This window comes from Pyrgilauda ruficollis, unplaced genomic scaffold, assembly GCF_017590135.1.
Source record: "Pyrgilauda ruficollis isolate IOZ18807 unplaced genomic scaffold, ASM1759013v1 scaffold72, whole genome shotgun sequence".
Taxonomy (NCBI): Eukaryota; Metazoa; Chordata; class Aves; order Passeriformes; family Passeridae; genus Pyrgilauda; species Pyrgilauda ruficollis.
Genome location: NW_024529044.1, coordinates 4381583 through 4400689, shown reverse-complemented (window position 1 = coordinate 4400689; position 19107 = coordinate 4381583). Strand labels below are relative to the sequence as shown.

General features: G+C 42.1%; 1 protein-coding gene across 2 annotated transcripts; it reads right to left on the bottom strand.

Annotated features, from left to right (window-relative positions):
• Nucleotides 1–1246: 1246 nt before the first annotated feature.
• MMD (monocyte to macrophage differentiation associated) lies at nt 1247–18570 on the bottom strand. 2 transcript variants are annotated; one of them, XM_041485752.1, is made up of 7 exons: nt 18452–18570; nt 12324–12405; nt 5929–6089; nt 5120–5194; nt 4611–4712; nt 4156–4225; nt 1247–3414 (listed from the first exon to the last, which is right to left on the bottom strand). In XM_041485752.1, the coding sequence occupies exons 1-7, from the start codon at nt 18478–18480 to the stop codon at nt 3214–3216; spliced, it is 720 nt and encodes a 239-aa protein (XP_041341686.1). In that variant the 5' UTR covers nt 18481–18570; the 3' UTR covers nt 1247–3213. The 2 variants fall into 2 exon arrangements, with proteins under 2 accessions (XP_041341686.1, XP_041341685.1); XM_041485751.1 differs by lacking the exon at nt 18452–18570 and adding an exon at nt 18369–18439.
• Nucleotides 18571–19107: the final 537 nt, after the last annotated feature.

Below are 19107 nucleotides of genomic sequence, written 5' to 3'. Positions count from 1 at the left end.
AAAGCAATCAGCAGCAGAGCCCAACATCCTGTGCTCTTTAAAAATAGCAAAGCATGGAGAAAAGATTTAGTCAAGCACATGATGTGACCGTGACAGCCTTGGCCTTCAGGGACATCTCGTGGCTGAACACACCAGACCCAAGTAAAGAATTGTGCAGAGGTTCTGAGCAGGAGGGGCATTTAAGCAAGAAAAAAAAAACTATGAAAAGTTGTAGTATCTTCTCTTTAACTTGCTCATTCCAGCCCCAACAATATGCATTTTGTAGAATATCCTGAGTTGGGAGGGAACCACAAGCCACTCAAGCCTCCTTGGAAAGGACTTCCTTACTTACCTGGAACTGGGAGATTCTTATCGAAATCACAAATAATTAAGAGGAATGTGGAGCAGACAGGATTGGAACAGCAGCCTACTTTTAGACCTCTTTTTGTTAACAGGAAGAAAAATTAATATTGTCTTTGGGCATTTCTCGCTGTTTATTTTAAACCAGTACAATTCAAATGAGCACTCTAATATAAATCCTTAAATGAAGCCCTACTTAATTTAATTATTTTTTGATGCACAGGATATTGTGTTATAAAAACATGATTTAAGAATATATCCAGTATTCAAAGTACCTGCTGCATCCCAGACATTTTCTGGAAAGGTCCATCTGAAATGTTTGCTATCTCTGCTTTGTTTAGATTCAGCCTACTTGTTGCACTTCTAAAACCTACAGGCACAGAAAATACAGAAGTGCTTTTAAAAACATTTGCCTTGGGAAGACAAAGAAATCCAATCTCTGTACTGCAGCAAGCATTACTGGAAAAAGCACTATCCTTACTCCTGAGAGGAATCAGCCCCGAGAGCTGCAATTAGATGGAGGGAAAAAAGAAAAGACTAATTGATATGCTTGCTTTCCAGACAGAAACACATTTTTAGTTCAGCCTGTCTATATTTTATGCAATGATACTCCTCCAGGGATAGGAGCAAAATTACTTATTTCAAAGAAAAAATCGCAATATATTCTTATATCCCAGAACAGCAAAAGGAAAAAGCAAGTTCTAACTATTGACCAAAATTTAGACAGAAATATATTTTTTTCCATACTAAAAATGGAATAATTTGGATTACAGTTTTTCTTACTGTTTTTAAAGCATTGGCTGAGCAGACATGAGGGTCCTTTAGTCAGGAGTGGCCACAGTGTCAGTCCCTGACTGCCCTGCCCAAGTGATGGAGGGGAAAAAAACAACCACCAAGAAAACAACAGTTTCCAAATTGCACCAAATGTTTATTGTTAGTCTAGTACATTCAATATCATATTGACTAGAATACAGTAATTCAAAATATTTTTGGCGAATTGAAACTTTTTAAAAACCATTTCAAACACTCCAAAAAGCAAATGCCATGAAAAATTAACTTAAAATTAAAACAAACATATTCAAGCAATAGTTTAACTTCTGACTACAGAAAACCTTTACATGTATTTTAGTGGTTTTTAGTACTGCATTTCAACAAAATATATGGACTCACAAAAAGTGGAAAATATTAAAATAGACACAATGTTAAAAAACTGAGGCATCCAGATCTGCAGGACTGTTGTAGCAGAATCACCTGCCCAGCTGTTCCCTTTGCTCTCTTTTGGGGCAGTTTGAGTTTGCTGTGGTGCTGCCACTTCACTGATCACCTGCTACCACCACACAGCAATTCTTCAATGTCTTGAATTTAAAGTTTGTCCCTCTGGTAAATTCCCTATACAAATGTAAATACTCTAAAACTTGCGGCCCTCTGGCAAATCTGAGCGGAACAGGACCTTTGAAACATCCCTATCTTGCTATTTATTGTTTGCAGACAGGCAAGATCCAGAACAAAATCTGAAAAAGGCAACACATTTTGGTTTTGTTTTTAAATACTGACATGTAAAACTGAGTAAATTAGAAAAAGGATAAAGTCAATCTTAATATAAGACATTCATTACATAGTGGGACAGGATACAATTATTGGACAAACAGGATTACAAGGACTCTTCTACACTGGTCATTTCAGCACATGTCCTACAGTCATGACTTGCTACCACAGCTGGATTTCCTGTACAGACAGACAGTGACAAAGACCAGTCAGACTCTGTGTGAAGTCCCAGGATGACAAGTGACACCCGACCAAGTTCTCCAAGCTCTGCTCCCTGTGCTTGTGAAGAGCCCCGAGCTCCGGGCGCTCAGCAAAGCTCTGCCTGCTGCTCCCACCTGGGTTTCCAGGCAGAACCACCCCACCAAAAGCTGGTGGGAGCAGTCAGTTTAAGTCCCTTTGGAAACCCAGGTCTCAGTGCCACGTGTGTACGTGGGCTGGGGAAATGAGTGGCCCTGCCCTGGATGGGGGATATTACCACACGAGCCCCCACCCTGGGCAGCATGGGTACAGCTGGGAACTTGGAGGAGAAAATCACCTCAGCTACTCCTTTTACAGCTCTTCATCACAAATAAAGCCAACTTAAGGTCTGGTTCAGTGGTACTGTAAATGAGCAGAATGCTGCCTTGTTAGAACGCAGCAGAATCACATTTAGGTTTTAGTTTGTAAAAGTGGTTATTACAATTACAGCTGCAACACAAACTTCGGAAGAGGTACAATGTTTGCTCCTCAGAACAGGGTGTGGAATGTAACCATTTCTTGCAAGAGACTGCAACATGAGTAACTGCATAGATGACAGTTGTGTGTCTTCAGTTCAATAAATGTACTTTTAAAGTTTACAAAAAACACAGAAAAGTTTCTATAAAAGTCACATTATACCAAGATAATGGGTGGTAGAAGTAGATTAGTTGTCTCTGATTCATGTTTAAGAAATGACCCATGGAAAGGTGATAGAAACCAATTTCATGTCAAGAGCATTACGTTTTCACTATTGCACTGACTTCACCATTGAATCACTAATTTAGAAAAATTCACATAGTTAAAAATTGTAAAACTAAACTAGCATACAAAATTTGTTTGTAAACATCAGGTAGCCAGTTCTGCTAATGTGGAATGGACTCTTGGTTACTGCAGTGCAGTATCTTGGTTATTTACAGCACTTGCCATGTGATGGGAAATGGCAGGACACAAACATCAGTTCACAGTAATTGTGTTCACAGAACTACCAAAGTCAGTGCAGTTTTGCTGTGCAATTTTTCCAATTCCTCCAAATTCTTTAAGTCAAATAATACTGCTACAGAGGCCAAGTGCAGATTATTTTTTTGTACAATCTCATAAGTGACGAATGATGTCTGCAGGACTTCTGTAAAGGTACTTCCAAATGGCATAGTAATGTACAGCAGCTGCTGTGGCCACGAAGATGTGCCAGATGGCGTGGGCAAAGGGGATCACTCCATCACTCTTGAAGAACACCACGCCCAGGCAATAGATCAAACCTCCCCAGGCCACCTCCTGCAGTCCCTCTGTGTTGCTCTGCCAGGGAACAAGGACAGGTCAGGGGCAGGGAGTGAAGGGGGCAAAGAGTATTTATGAGCAAAATACACAGTGCTTTTCTCCCCCAGGCAAAGGGAGCTGGCTGTGACAGCTCAGAAAATGTTGGGTGGGACAGATGGACAAGTGAGAAATGCAGTGTATTTATATCACTCTTAGTATATAAACACATTATTGTGCATTTCACAATGTCCCCATAGCACTAGAGAAGTTATACTGGGACAACTCAAGAACTAAAACAAGACTGATGGCTTGCTTCATCAGCAGAGCAGACAATCAGAGACAAAGAAAACCACATTACTCTGTGGAAGTGTGAATTTACTGCAGCTCCTCCCAGCAAGACTTTGATACAGCCAGTTCAGGCATTAACTTGAAAATGTGTCACGTTTATATTAGCAGCAGAGATGGTTAATCAATGTAATTTAAAATGTGTAACTATAGACAAGTTTGGAGTAGGATGCTTTTCAGATGCACCAAGAAACCCAGGCTCTCTTTATCTACACAATGCAGCCCAGATTGAACAAAACAAAGCAGCATTTCACTGAAATGTGAACTGGAAATCCAAATTACAACTGGTTGTATTGGGTTGCTCTGCAAAGAGCACTTACAAGTATAGTGTACTAAAATGAACATCTCTGCAGAGGAAAGAGCTGCACTGGAATTTAAGCTGGTTATAAAAGGCAAGTTTTGTTTGTTTGCACTGTTAACAGTCACATTCCTTACCATGGATGTCACTACCAGAGCAGGAGAAAATCCCATCGCTAAATAGAAAAAGAGTTCAACGATCTTATACCTAAAAAGGAATGATTTGAGTCATTTAAGGAGGTGTACAAAAGGATGAACATTTCCTTCAACAGCAAAAATGAATATTTTAAATTATGTGTTGGTATGGGGTCATTACACAAGAAGCTTTTATGCAGATGGATAACCAGTGTTTTATGACAAAATTAAAACTAGTGTTTATCGCTGCATTGTAGAGTTGCAGGTAATACCTTCTCTCTAAATAATGCACAAAAACCTACACTTGCAGTAAGTACCAGTGAGAATAAAACACTGAGACAACTTAAATTTTCTTGTTTGATGAGAACCTTGGTAACTCATCTCCAAGACAAAAAGTTTGGTCTTGTTCTCTGATGGTAATTTTCAGTTTAAAGTTAAATGCAAAGAAGATTTCTTACTTTTCATGGTAGAGAAATACATAAAGGGTTCCTCCAGCAGCCATCAGCCAGATAAACCATCTCATGTGAGATGCCAGAGGTCCCAACTCACGGAGATTTAACCTGGAGGCATAAAGGTTCCATGAGACAAAAGTGATGAGTAAACAGACCACACTGACACAAGAGCAGTAGGGATTAATAAAAACAAATAAATATTCAGAGCTCTAACTACAGAATGCTGGGGGAACAAACACTGGGACATTGTACCCACGGAGAGGCAGAAGGTGTTTGTGTTGATGGGTGGAAAGCATAAACTGAGGTATGTGGAATATAAATAAACTACTTTTTGATGTTTTCTTGCATCACTTTCTGTTCAGCAAGGCCCAGGAGATGACATTACACAGTCTGTCACAACACATAATGTGGTCAATTGCACCCAAGAAGCCATCTATAGGTTTTGGAAAGCTGCAATGACAAGCTGTTTACTTTGGGAAAACTTTGATTCTGCAGCTGTGGTCCCCATTTCTTACCATGGTGCGTAGGATGCTGCAATGAAGACATAGATCATCATTCTGTCACACATGTGAAAGCAATGCTCCATTGTCCTAGGGGAGAGAGACACAACAGGTCACCATGACACATTTTGGGAAGATTTTTGCATCATCTCACTTTCCTGACATGCTTTGGAATTACTCTGGGGAAAATACCATCACCTCCATCCCTCCTAGAACCACGTGGGGAATGGAGACATATGAGCTGAGCACTTCTCCAGGCCTCTCCCCTTCTCCACCCCACCTTGCATTCCTGTCACATCAACTCTGCCCAATCCAGACACTGTACTATTTAGTGACTACTGGCTATATCAAATTTATGACCCAGAATTAATTAGGGGGTCTTACAAGGGATAAATAAAATTAAAATAACAAATCCCATGTCATTTTTGCTATTGCTGCCTTGGTCCCAAGGAGGTTTCCTGCTGGTTGGATGGGCATTGGCAAAAGCTGTGTTCCTCAAAGCACTTGAGCACGCCATAGTCCCAGAGAGTGTCTTCATGTCTGAAATGGGATATTATCCATCAACCACCTACATTATGTTTTTCCCATTCTGCTTCTGGATTAAGAGCCACTAGGGCCTACCAAAAACATTTTCTTTGTGACAAGGCAGCAGACATCCAAGTTCACTGGTACATGAGCTTGGCTCACTATTTCTTCCAAAAAATCAAGGGTGTTTTTATCACGATTCAGTAGAAAGTACCACTCCAATCTCCTGTAAAATTGGTTTTGACTGAGAAACACAATGGGGAAACATCAAGAGGAAGCGAAGCATTTTCTCCCGCTACCTCAGGTGACTCTTTTTCCAGGAGACGATGTGGAACACGGTGGAGACGATGAAGAGGGCGCAGAGCCCCACCCCGTACATCCATGCTGTGATCTTCTCCCAGCGGTCGTCCGAGAGCCGATGGAGGAGGGCACTGCCCACGATGGCAGGAACAATCAGGAACTGCCAAAACAAAAGGCCATTGTCAGGTCTCTGCCGTGGTGCCACCCACAGAGCAGCACCAGCAGGCAGAGAGCCCAGCTCCAGCCACTGAGAGTTTTGTCATTTAGTTTTAAGTTGACACATCAATACCAGAAATCCATCGATGGCTCAGGCATAGGTTAGACCTGGTTTTGCTAAATTTCTCTCCCCATGGTACCAGGGAAGGTTACCAACTCCTCTAGCCATGACAGCAAATTCTTTTGTCTAATTTGGTAAGTATTAGCAGTGGCTTTATTTTGACATTCTGCCTCATGTTTTAAAACCACGTTGATCTCACTCTAAGTTTGAATTTAAGCCACCTCTTGTGCATAGACACAGAGCACAAGACAGACCAAAATAAACTCGAATCCCAAATGAAAAAAACAAAGCATTTAGCAAAGTGCAGTTGCAAGAATTAAGCAACAGTTTTGCAGAACTTGGGTTTAAGCTACCGTAAATAAATTAGCAGCAAACTTCTCTCATGAATAGATTTTTAATGCACAAAGATGTTCTTCTAATGCAGCATATCCAACTTTGTTTTCCTTCCCACCTTCCTCTCAAGCATTTCTAATTCACTTCTTCCAAAACAGGCCCTGTTCAAGCATCATGATAAAATTACCACACTTGCATGAAGTGTCCAAGAAGTGACTGCAGGCTTTAAATGCATACATTTAAAACTACACTCCCTTCCAGAATAAAATACATGATGTACCTCTATCTCCTTCAGGAAAAGGCAAAAGAAAAGGGTGGGAAGGAGAAAATAACCCCAAAAACCCTAAGAAACACCCTATGGCCAACAAGTATTTAAAGAAGAGAGCTCACTGACTCAGGTATTTCTATCCATCTCCATCCACTACCAAGTCAGCCTTCTAAGTTACAAACACTGCACAAATTCCCTTCCAGGCCCTGTAGCATGTCTAAGATGCTAATTTGTTCCCTTGAACTGCAAATAAGCTTCTTAGGGTTAAATTCTTGGTAATTTAACCCAAGTCTCACATGTTAAACAATAAAGCCAGGAACAAGCAATGTTTAAACAAATCTGGCTACTTTGCATTACAGGTTTGATAGCTCAGACTGCAGAGTTCTAGTCTAGCCTGACCTATCTGTCCTTCATCTAATTACAGACCAGAGGAAATCGAGGTTCTGCTCAGTGTAGAGGATGCATAGCAAACCAAATGGATCTGAGAAGAACAAAAACCAAGTGGCTTTTCCTTCTGACTTTGATGCATATCAGCTGTAGCTTCATTACTATTCAATTTCCTTATGTTTGACAAAATGTAGGATATTTGCGCCAAAAGCTGTAGAGCCATGGAAATGAAAAGTATGGCATTGATACATTCACAGCCTTAGGACTAGAGGTGAAAACATTTCCTGAGCTTTGTAATGGAACTATGGAAGTTGACTTGGTGCTCTTTAAGGCCAGAAATAGTCTGCCAGCCTGGCTTCTCATTTATCACCAACCCTGAATTTCCTGCACACATCCTGGACAGCCCCCAAATTCAGGGAAAGTTGAAATGTGTCACTCCTCAGGAGATCAGTCACTCCTGTTTTCCACACATGACACACAGTGTGAATGAAGTGTGGCTGAAGCCCCTGGCACAGCCAGGAACTGATGAGATGTGACAGCTGTTTCACTTTAGTTTTTGCAGGGGACAGGAGGATACTTAGCCCCAGAAATGGTGGTGTAGCCATGGCTCTAAGCTGTACAGTCCCACTGTATCTGCAGTTTCCTTCCCAATTTTTAGTGCAAATTTCAGTTTTGACTAAACTTGACAGAGAACTAAAGATTAAGTACCTATAAATATCAGGTAAAACAGCAAATTCCTACTAATTCCCTGTAACAGCCTAGGCATGAGCTGCTATGGGACCGTGACAGAGACCACTTCACAGGAAAAGAGCCCTCTTTGGGCTTTGGATTTAGAAATTACACAGAATAACCTGCTTTTCTTACACAGAGACCCCAGCTTTTTACTAATTTCCTCAAATAAATATTTCACAAGCTAAGCTGTGACATGGCATGCTCAAATGGGCCAAAACAAAGTTCAGTGTCAATCACTCCTTCCAGTAATTATTGTGTATAAAGTGATACAGTTAATACAAATAAGCAATTCCCTTATAACCTCTTTCTTTGCACCTTCAGAATCAAGAGTACAGCACATGAATGAAGACTTTAATTCCTTTTTTGCCTTGTTCTGCTTTAAAGAACAATTCTACCTCTCACAGGGAAGAGCACTGTATTCCATGAAAAGGACTGATTGTTTTTTCTAAGTGTTCTTTTTGGAACCATTTTCCTCTCTGTGCTTGGTAGGTACCATGGGAACCGTCAGACAAAACAAGAGATGTTTTATTAGTTTTCTTGGCCAAAAAATAGCTAGATTAAATACAAGACCCAGAAACTATACACTGCTGTTCCAGCCAACTCAATTAAAGTTCTTCAGATGGCAATGCCATAACAGGTAACATATGGTACAATGGGCTTCACCCATCTTACAAAAGAAATATAAAACTTCAGCTCATAAAAAAGGCAAATTTTCCCATGTTCATTTGAAAAAAAATCACATACACAAGAATTGCATTTTAATCTCCAGTTTTCAGAATGAAAAAGCCATTAATCAGTCCTTTAAAAGGAGGGGCGTTTACCAAAAAAGCAGTAAGAGAATCAGAACTAACAGAATGAGTGGGATTGTGCTGTGTCATTTTACAGCATGACAAAGCATTTCTTAGTTGCCAATATTCCTTGGAAAAATCTCCAGCTAGAAGTCACAAAATCTTTGCTTATTTCATCATGGAGTGCAAGTCTTCCAAGTGAATATCATCAAACCCAGTAACTTAATGTACTGTGAGCAAATCCAGAATTGTGATGTGCAAATTTACTAATTTTAGCACCGTGATTAATCCTGGCTGCATCAGAAGTGGGGCTGGAAGGAAGATGTGCAGAAGAAGAGAGAAGGCAACAGTTTCCTAAGCTTTCTAGAGAAATGCCAGAACAAAATGAGAGAATGAAGTTAAAAGCTCTTTGCAATAAGGAAGAAGATAAAGGATTAAAATATGTTAATTTACATCTACAGATGGTAATCTTTCAGAACCGTTTTCAGCCCAACCTCTGTGTGGTGTATTTTGGGAAACCAACTACCACAAACCCTGCTGTCACAACAAGTAAAAACCCTTAAGGCACAAGGAAGGAGGCTGGCACAATAAGCTGTGATGCTGATCAGGGTCACTTCAGTGAAATCACACTCTCTGGTTACCAACTTACAGCAAAATACCCAGTACCTTCCAGCTGTCTGGGGCTGCTGAGGATGCTGCTGCACTGGCCAGCATTTTACCTGTATTCTTTCCATATTTCTCCAGATAATCTCTGCCACAGAGAGCTTTAAAAACCTGTTGGAAGTTTTGCTTTTGTATACAACATTCCTGGAAAATGAAGTTATTTTCCTTGCACATCATGCAGGCAGCAACAATGCCCTTCGATGCACAAGCCACTGCAGCAGAGCGTGGTGTTACTGCTGCAGTCTCAGGAGCCTCTCACTGGGAGGGAAACACTGAGGGCACAAAAATGGTCCAGGCACTTCCTTTTTGGAAAGGAAGGCAACAGGAACAGCAATAAAGCTGCCATCCCTGCCCCAAAAATGTGACACTTAGAGGGAACCGTGAAGGGCTGTGCCCATCTCCAGCTGCTCCACGAGTGCACTCCTGTTACCATCTCTCCCAACTTTTCAACTTTCCCCTAATTTTAGGAGACCAGTAACAGAGTGGGAGGCCCACAAGCAACTTGGGCTGTGCAACACACAGAGAGCAGAGAAACTGCTTATACCAGTCAGGGGGAATGGAGACATTTTCATCAGAAGAGTCCTTCTGAAATTTTCATCACCCCTTCTTCCATGCTCAAATGGCCTTCTAAATGCTCCAAGTCTCTCTTTTAAAATATTTATACTACTTCTGTTTTTCCATGCACTTCACTAACCCAACCTGGAATACAGATTATAATTAATTTTAAGAATAGTTACTCCTATTAAGGCAGTTAGAAGAAACATTTAAAGTAGTTATAAAGCAAGCCATGTCTAAATCCTGAGGGTTTAACACAACAAGGCCTACCTTTTGTCTGATAAACCTTACATACACCAGAAAGCTTCACATGAAAGAGTCCTATCTCCCCTCCAATTGTCACTACCCCTGCTTTTCTCATGCACTGTTTCCTTCCTGTTCCTTTGAACACAGAGAACAGTTTTCTCTGTCTGTTTTCAACTACTTTGCTGCCATTCCTCTCCCACTGTCTGAAGGCAAGTCAATGCTTCATTTAAAGCTAAAAAAGGGAAGACATTTAAAATAGCCTTACAAGTAAGAAATCTGAAGACACCTTACTATGCAACACAAAACTACCTTTTAAGTATTGTACCAAGGGATTGTACCTGGGATTCTATACCCTCCTTTACCCATTTTTTTTTTTGTTGCTTGTTAGTTTTTTTATTAAGCAGCTGCCATGAACTGATTCCTGTGTATTTTTAAGTTCAAAACCACATGGGATACCTACTGAGAAGTACAGCCACATTCATAAAGTAGAAGTTGACTGCTTCCTGAACTATTAATAAAAGCTTGGAATAGAAATATATTGGAGAATCATTGTTGAATTCTGTTCTGTAGAATCATCAATGTCGAATTGAAAACTCACACTGTAATCTAGCAGCAAAGACTCAGCCACTTGACCATCTAACATTTAGTAAGTCTGCAACACAAAGGAGATAAAAACATCCCCCCTAGCTTTTTCTGTGCTTTCCCAGCTTAGACTCCCGTTTCAAGACTTTAAATATTGATGAAAAGTTATTGCATCTTTATTTTAACCATTCATTGTAGGTTTTATCAGGTAGTTTGACTCCTCAGAAAGTAATCAGACAGCTCCACCACAAACTGCAGCCTACCAGAAAACACTGATCCACCTTGGCTGTCACGTCCTGCTAAGAGGCAGGAGTAAAACATGCCTGTTTTTCAACTAGGTGAAAGCTGAAACTGCTAAGGAGCACAGCAACATCTGCCAGATATTTTGAAATCTAACTTTTTGGCCAGAGCAAACAAGATTTGCACAAGGATTATGAGATAAACTACATATTTGTGCTAACTAACAGAATGTTGCTTCATTCCCTAGGCAAATAAGCATATATTTACAGAATGCTGTACATGAGACCTTTGGCTTAAGAACACAGAAGCTTCAGTCAACTTTATGTCTACATGCAAAACCAAGGTGATTCTGTTTTTACCAGCACCACGGAGCTGTATGCCGGCTGTTTACGAAATACGCACAAGGGATCCTTAAGAACAGAGCTCCTTCAAGAACTGGGGAGTCCTGGGCACTACTCTGAGCTTTCATATCTGCTGCTCACTCAGACACACTGGAGATAAGAGACTGAGGACAAAGTCAAACATACTTCAGATGTTTGGAGTTGAGGGATTGAGCAGACGCACAAGCTGCTTTTATAAAAGGGCAAATGCTATCTTAAAAAGCAAGCAAACACATTTTTAAGTCCTCTTCAAAGTGCCAGACAGCAAATTAAACTTCCTAATTACTAAAAGACAAAAAAAATCAAAGGGGACAGCTTCTGTTCTTTTTTATGTGAATGCCATATACGCAAATCTAGAATAAGTCCTTACATTAGGAAAATAAGGAAAGACTTGACATTTCAGCAGGGCTATCAGCATTATCAGGGCCCTTGCAAAACAGCAGATTTCTTGAAGAGTCAGTAGGTATCAGAATTAAAACATTCCAGCTTTTGTTGCCCAAACCCATAGACAGTCTGATGAGGCCTTCCCATTTCTCACATGGATAAATCTTTCTTATACTTCCAGTTTACAATTTGCACAATATTATGTCAGGGCAGACCTGGGAAATTCACCTTGCAGGCTAACTAGTAGTGGCCTATACCCCCTCTACTGCAGGCATCCTTTGACTGCAACAGAGGGAAAATATCAAGTTAAAGATCTGTAACATTGGTGAAAAGGAATCTTATGAAGTGTCTGGAGCTCCAAGAGATTCGGAACATTACCAAACATCTAATTTTCTGGACCATTACAGTTAATGCTCATATGCACAAAAACAGAGAGAGGCTACAGACATGAACACAGTGAGGCAAAGATAAGCATTTAGAAATCCAAACACATAAAAAATTATTGAAACATCTGGTTAAAGAAAAAAAAAACAGAAAAAGAAGCCATAAGTTTACTTACTGCGTGTGTGTAACAGTTAGCAGCATGTTCATAGCAAGTGGGTTTGTAGCGGCTGTTGGCTGGAGCTGGGTGGTTCATGAACCTGTTGAATAATTAAGAAGTACTTTCAGGAAAGTTGCTAAAACACCTCTCTGAGTGTCATGAAGGAAATGAAGGAATACTTCCAACCTGGTAGTGTTAAGAATTATAAGTACAGACATGTTCAAAGTAACTGTGATTTAAATTGCAAGTTCTCCCAAGTAAAGTCTCTTACCAGACACACATGTTAAATAAATTCTTGTGACTGCCTGGTGCAAGGGATGGTTATCTTTAATCAGGAGTTCACACAGAGCCGTCAGACTCCCTCTTTTCTGACAGTTTGGTCAGAGGAAGAATGAAACACTTCCTATTTAAATTACATGGCAAGAACTCAAATTATTCTTGAAATATGGAGTTCATCATAGCTGTCAGGGGTTACTCTTCTCTTAAGAAGTTCTTGAAACTGCAGCAATATTCCAGTTTGGAGCACTTGAACACTGATTTTTTGACTCCTATAGCAAGCGGTATTTGTGTCTGGAGCATGAAGTGGCTCATTTTTTCCAATCCCATGTCTGTAACCAAGATCTCCTACAAGATCATCCTACATGGGGATGATGAAAGGAGACTCTAATGGTCAGCTCCGAAGAGGAAACATTTCCAGAGGTTTGCCATAGACATTCCACCTATTTCTCTAAGAATTTTCAAACATTCTAACAAACAAACAAGCACATCAAACCCAGTCCGTGCAAGCTGAATAGAATATGATGAAACCTGAGAAAGTTTCAGAAGAACTTGCCAATGCAAGCGTTTCATTTAAGGGTATTAGAAAACCCAAACACTTGAGCTGTTTCCTGTGAAACTCAACAATTTAAATCTGTGTAGGAACACCTGTAAAAGACAGCACACACCTATATGCAACAGTCAAATGAAAGCTGTGAACTTCTCCAGCTCCAGTCTGTTACCCCAGCACTGCTGACTGCTCTACAAAAGTGATTATCTTTCACCAGGTTATTCCAAAACTACGCACTGACAATCAGATATCCAAGCAGCCAGGAACAGCTTCACAAGAAATACAGAACTTGTTTGTATGCTCAGAACCAAGAGCAGCTTCGTTATCAAGATTTATACAAAAAGCTTGTTAGACAAACTTTGGTCCTTCCCCATGTTCTCCCTGGCTTAAATCAAAATGAGTCCTATTTTTATGACATCTATAAAATATTGGCCAACCTCAACCCAGGGGAAAGCAAACAAACAACTAAAAAAATCCAATGCAAATCTTACAGATGGCACAAGCAGTTCCAGATTTCTGGGATATTTCACTTGGTTTTCTTGACTGATTTATTAAGTGACTTGTGAACCATTTTTTTCTAAACTGATACATGAAAATATAGCAGCATTGGGGAAATAACAGTGCCATGATCCCCCCGCCCCCCAAACGGTGGCAATTTCAAGAAACAGTCTCATTGGTGTTAATACAAAGGCTAAGAAAAATGTGGATTTAATTCACAGACACAGAACATAAATGGTTGTTAGCACATTAATAACCCTGCAGGAGTTAATATATGGTTAAAAATGGCAATTCTTTTGTCAGTGACAAATGGCACCTTGCTCTCGTCTCCAAGAAGAAAATGACACTGTCATCACAAAGGCTCACAGAATATTTGGAAAATTACTTTATTCCCAGTGCTTCTATGTCTTCAACAGCTGCTGAACACCATCTCTGCATCCTCTAAAGATGGAACATTCAGTTTGCTCAGTTCTGCTTCCAAGTCAGGAAAAAGTTTAAAAATAAAAGCATCTGTTGGCTCAGTGAGTGGCCAGGCTTGGACTGCCCTTGTCCAACTCCATAAATTCAAAGTCATGGGAAACGTTTCACTTATCACATCTAGAATATTATTACATTTCTCTGTGGTGGTACCTTGGAAGTCTCAAAAGAAGTAAAAAAAAAACCCAAACAAACAAACTCAAACCTGAAGAACCAAAAGGAATAATCTTATATTCTGTAGTAGCTTTATAATTCTTGTTGTTCCAAATTTCTATGTAAGATAATATTATCATATAAAAATCTATAAATAATTGATGCCTCCTAATGGGATCTTCTATTATCCAACATTAGCCTACTTTTAATTTTTTTTCAGTAGGAAATACACTGCATCTTTCTAAAGCCATCACATTGGATCTAGGGGTAATGTTAGATTTTAGAATTATGAACAAATACTTCAGAAATTAGGACCTCTTATTATCACTAATGTAAAGATATTCATTAGCCGTAGAACAGAACACAAAGACAGTAACAAATCTATCCTTGCTCTGTTACCTACACACAGATCTTAGTTTTTTTCCCTGTTTTGTTTGTGGCAGAACAGGACTGATGCAAATATTCTGCACCAGAGCTCCAGCACAACTCCAGCATTAAGCAACACCTCAGCCACCCCCTTCACCTCAGTGTTTACACAATAACACCAACACCACCAGCGTGTTTTGGCAGGAGAGGAAGTGTTCAGTTTTACCTCTGCCTTGCAGAAATGGGTCTCACAATGCCCCAGCACCAACTTTGCTGCACATTTGATGGACCTGCATCTCTCCCTTCTGAGAGGCACTGCCTCCAACAGGCTGCAGACCCTGACGCCAAATGCTGGAAAGCATTTGCTCACGTCACTGCTCACAGGCAACAGTCTTAAAAAAGCAAACTTTCAGTTACTCCTCTCTGCCTTTTGATAATTAACCATTTATAAACACTATCAGGAACAACTTCAGAGGGAGGATCATTAACGAGGTGGTTGGAAGGGCAATAATGGCAGCCAGTGCTTCTCACGAGTTCGTTTCATTTCCAGCGTGACAGTTTAGGCTTAATGTCATAAGGAAGAGATGTGAATTTTGAAAATAGCTGCTCTGTGATATTACTGATGTGCTCATTAAAACCAGGAAAATTATTTTGACACACACTGTTAAAGTCAGTCATATACTCCTGCAGTTACAGACACATATGATATTGCAACACAAATGCAGAAGAATGTGGTTGCTTATTCACATTCTAGAGGCAAAACAGCTCTGCTTTTTCTTAAAGATAAATAAATAAGCAAACAAACCCCATGCCACCACCAACAATGGATGCTTGTTTCCTGCCTCGTGAGTACAGCAACACAGGGACATTGTTCTTCCTCCTATCTACAGGTCACATTTGCCTCTTCTGGAAAAGATAATTGTGGGAATTATAATCTCACCTTCCTAAAAGTGGAAGCTCAGTAAAGAACATTCATATGCTGTTTACTCCTAAACAAAGGCTCTCTATAACACAGCCATTAAGGTTATTATCAAATGCAGGACAGTCTGATAAAGTCCCACTGAACTGGACTACAGTTGACAGGAAATGTCTTTAATTGAAGCCTTTTAGATCTTCTAGCAAATCCCTGATGTATTCTTTAATAGCAGATCTGGTGAAACCAGAATCATTTAATCAGAGGATATGTACCACATCTCACAAGGATGCACAAATACTTCTGCATTTAAGATACTGACAATAAAAGATATCTAAGATAAAATATTAACGCCTTCAATAGCAGAATAAGAAATTTCTGAAATTAAGAGACTGAGAACGGCTTGCAGCCAGCCAGGAGAGCAGAATGCTTTTGCACTGAACTAAGCTGTGAGTTCCTTTTCACAATTTAAATTCTCCATGCTCAGAATCAGCTCAAGGCCAAGGAAGTTGAAGACTCAGAATTTCACAGCAAATAAACAACTTTTGATGAACATACTCCCAATATAAGCAGAAAAAAGGTACTGAGAGAGAAATACGGCAATTTAAAACAAGAGGGGAGAAACTCCTACCCCTCCTTTCACACTACTTGATCTTTGATCTTGAAATACTTTAAATATTTTAAATGCTAAACACACAGACTGATCCATCCTTTGTGACAGACCCTAATCTCAAGCTCCTATCCATTTCCAAGGAACAGATGCTGTATGTTTCCCAGAGATTCCAGAATTAAGAGAAGACAGTATTTGGGAGACAAAGCAGAAGGGAAGTCCGAGGGCTCTTAATGCTTTGTCTTTGCAAGCAAAGCCAGCTTAGAAAAATAAATTACAAAGCCCTAAATCCATTGCACATATCTGTATGGCATTTGTCTGGCATCACAACAAGCTTAGACCCCAGACTGCAGAAGGGAAATCAAATCTTGCCTTATTGATGATTCCCATCTGCTGAATGAATTATTGTTTTCAGCATGAAGCAGAATGTCAGTAAAAACAGCAAGCACTGATAATGGCCTCAAAGATCTGGATTTTTTTAGTCTTTTCAGGAAGTATATTTCCTTTATTCAGCTCAAAAGACCTCATACTTCCTTTTACCAGTTTAAGAGCACATTCCTTCTTTTCGTGCCTTTCTTTCTTTGTGCTTTCCAGCAGCAGGAGAAGCCATTTAGACCTAATAAACCACAAATAACAGCATATGAGAAACTGCAACAACTCGGGCGTAACTCCACAAAACCGGCAGTAGTATCAAATGGGGTTAAAAATTGCTTCATTACCTAAAAACATGCTTCAGTATCTAGGATGTTATCTAAGCTCTTTGTTTTCAAGAGGAAAACAAAAAAAATATAAGCAGGTCAAAACAGATCTGATGACCATTCTGATTAGATGTTGAAGAGAAAGGAAAGGATTTATTAAAACCTTCCTTGGACCAAATTTGGCTTTGATCAAATTCATTCAGTTAAAAGCAGATCCATCTTCCTCCACAGTAGGCACCTTCCTTCCTGGATTTGACAGTATCAGTCGTTTGTAACTGTTCACATAATCTTTACTATCGCTCAACATCTGAGGCACAGAAATAATTCAGATCAGTGCAGAAGCAGTTCCCTTATTTGGAAATATCAGTGAAATCCCACGCTGTGTGAAGGTTCATGTACTTACAGCACGATACTAAAGATAAAAGGAAACCTGCAATACTCTGAGAATCCACAAACAACTCTGCTATCATACGAAGATTGTGTCATGGAAAAAAGTGCCTGTGCATCCCACTGACCTCCCCAAAGCCTCCCCAGCCTTCTGGCAAGTATGAAAGGCAGCGATTCAAGCGAAGAGTGGGCAGCAGTCACAAGTCACCCCAGGTGCTGCAGCACATCTCAGCTCAGGGGCAAGGGACCAGCCAGCCGAGGTGTGGGCTAGCACAGAAACCACGTCCGACCGCATTCATATTTTTCTCTTTTGAGTTTTATTTCCCTTTTAATACTTAAGTTTCAGTTTCTTGAGCAAGTTGGTGAAAGGCGAGCAAGGCAGCCCTATGGCAGGTACCTGGTCAGGGAAGCCACTGTGAAACTGGCCTCACCCAGGAGATGGGCTGTCCATCAACTGCTACTGGCCTGGCATCTGGACAATGAAGAACCAAAGCCCACAGATGTTTATCCACGAACCACGATTGCAGCTACCCAATCAACCTCCCCGTGAACATGAGCAGCATCTAAAGCTGAATGAGGGCTGATTTTTAACCTGAAAAAGCACAGATTTAGATTGGATACTAGGAGTAATTCTTCCCTGTGAGGGTGCTTGAGGCCCTGTCAGAGAAGCTACGGCTGTCCCATCGCTGGAAGCATCCAAGGCCAAGTTGGACAGGGCTTGGAGGAACCTGGTCTAGTGCAAGGTATCCCTGTCCATGGCAGACGGGTAGAACGAGATGAGCTTTAAGGCGCTTCCAGCCCGGAGCATTCTGTGATTCCATGGTACTCAACGCGCCCTCGGAGGCAGCAGCAGAAGCAGCTCCATGGCCCCGCGGAGCCACACGGAGCCGGCGGGCGCTGCCCCAGCCCGGCCCAGGAGCCACAGGTCGGGCCCCGCGGGAGCACCGCGACGCGCGGCGGTGACACAGGGCCGGATGCGCGAACCTTCACCCATTTAACGGCGGCAATGAACGAACAAGCAGACAAACAAAAGACCCTCCTCACCCCCGCCCGCCCACTCGCGCCCCTCGGGACCTCGCTGCCCTCCCCGCCCGGCACCGCCGAGAAAATCTCGGCTCCCCCACCCATCCCTCACCCCGCCCGGGGGTCCCATCCCGCGGGGAGAGGCTCGGGCAGGAAGGATGATCCCATCCCCGCCGGTGGTCGCGGCGAGCTCACCTCCGGAACCGCTCCCGGAGCCGCCGCATGGGTCCGGGGCGGGAGGTCGGGCCAGGAGGCTGCGGGCGGCTCCGGGGGGGGCTCGGGCCGGGCTCCGGGCCCGCATTGGCNCGCCCACCGCGGCCCAGCGCGGGAGGAGCCGGCCCGGCGCGGGCACCCGCGGCATCGCCGCTGCGAGGTGGGACCGGGGAGCGGGGCCCGGGGAGCGCCGGGGTGGGAGCGGGGAGTGGGGCTGGGGGGAGCGCCCGGGTGAGAGCGGAAGCCGCGGCCCGGCTCCCGAGGGTTCCGGCAAGCCGTGGGTGGCAGAGGCCGTGGCGGTGCCGGGGCTGGCGGTGCCCGGGGCCCGGCTGCAGCCCGTCCCGCGGCCCCGCAGGGGATGGAGCAGCACCGGGGGGCTGTTGGGGACAGCGGTTTAATCGCCATCGTCTCAGCTCGTTCATCAGAGAGGAGGGCTTGGCGGTGGTAACACGCTTCCTCATCCCAGTGTGGGAGCTGTAGGAGCCTTTCTGCGAGCAATTCGGCACAGACTGACCCGGGTGACAGCCCACCCGCCCGTGGGATCCATCCCGGAGAGCACAGCAAAACGCCATGGCTTTGCTGTCACATAAACCTGCACATGGGATCATTCACTCCGCTCCAAATCGAGATTACAGTGG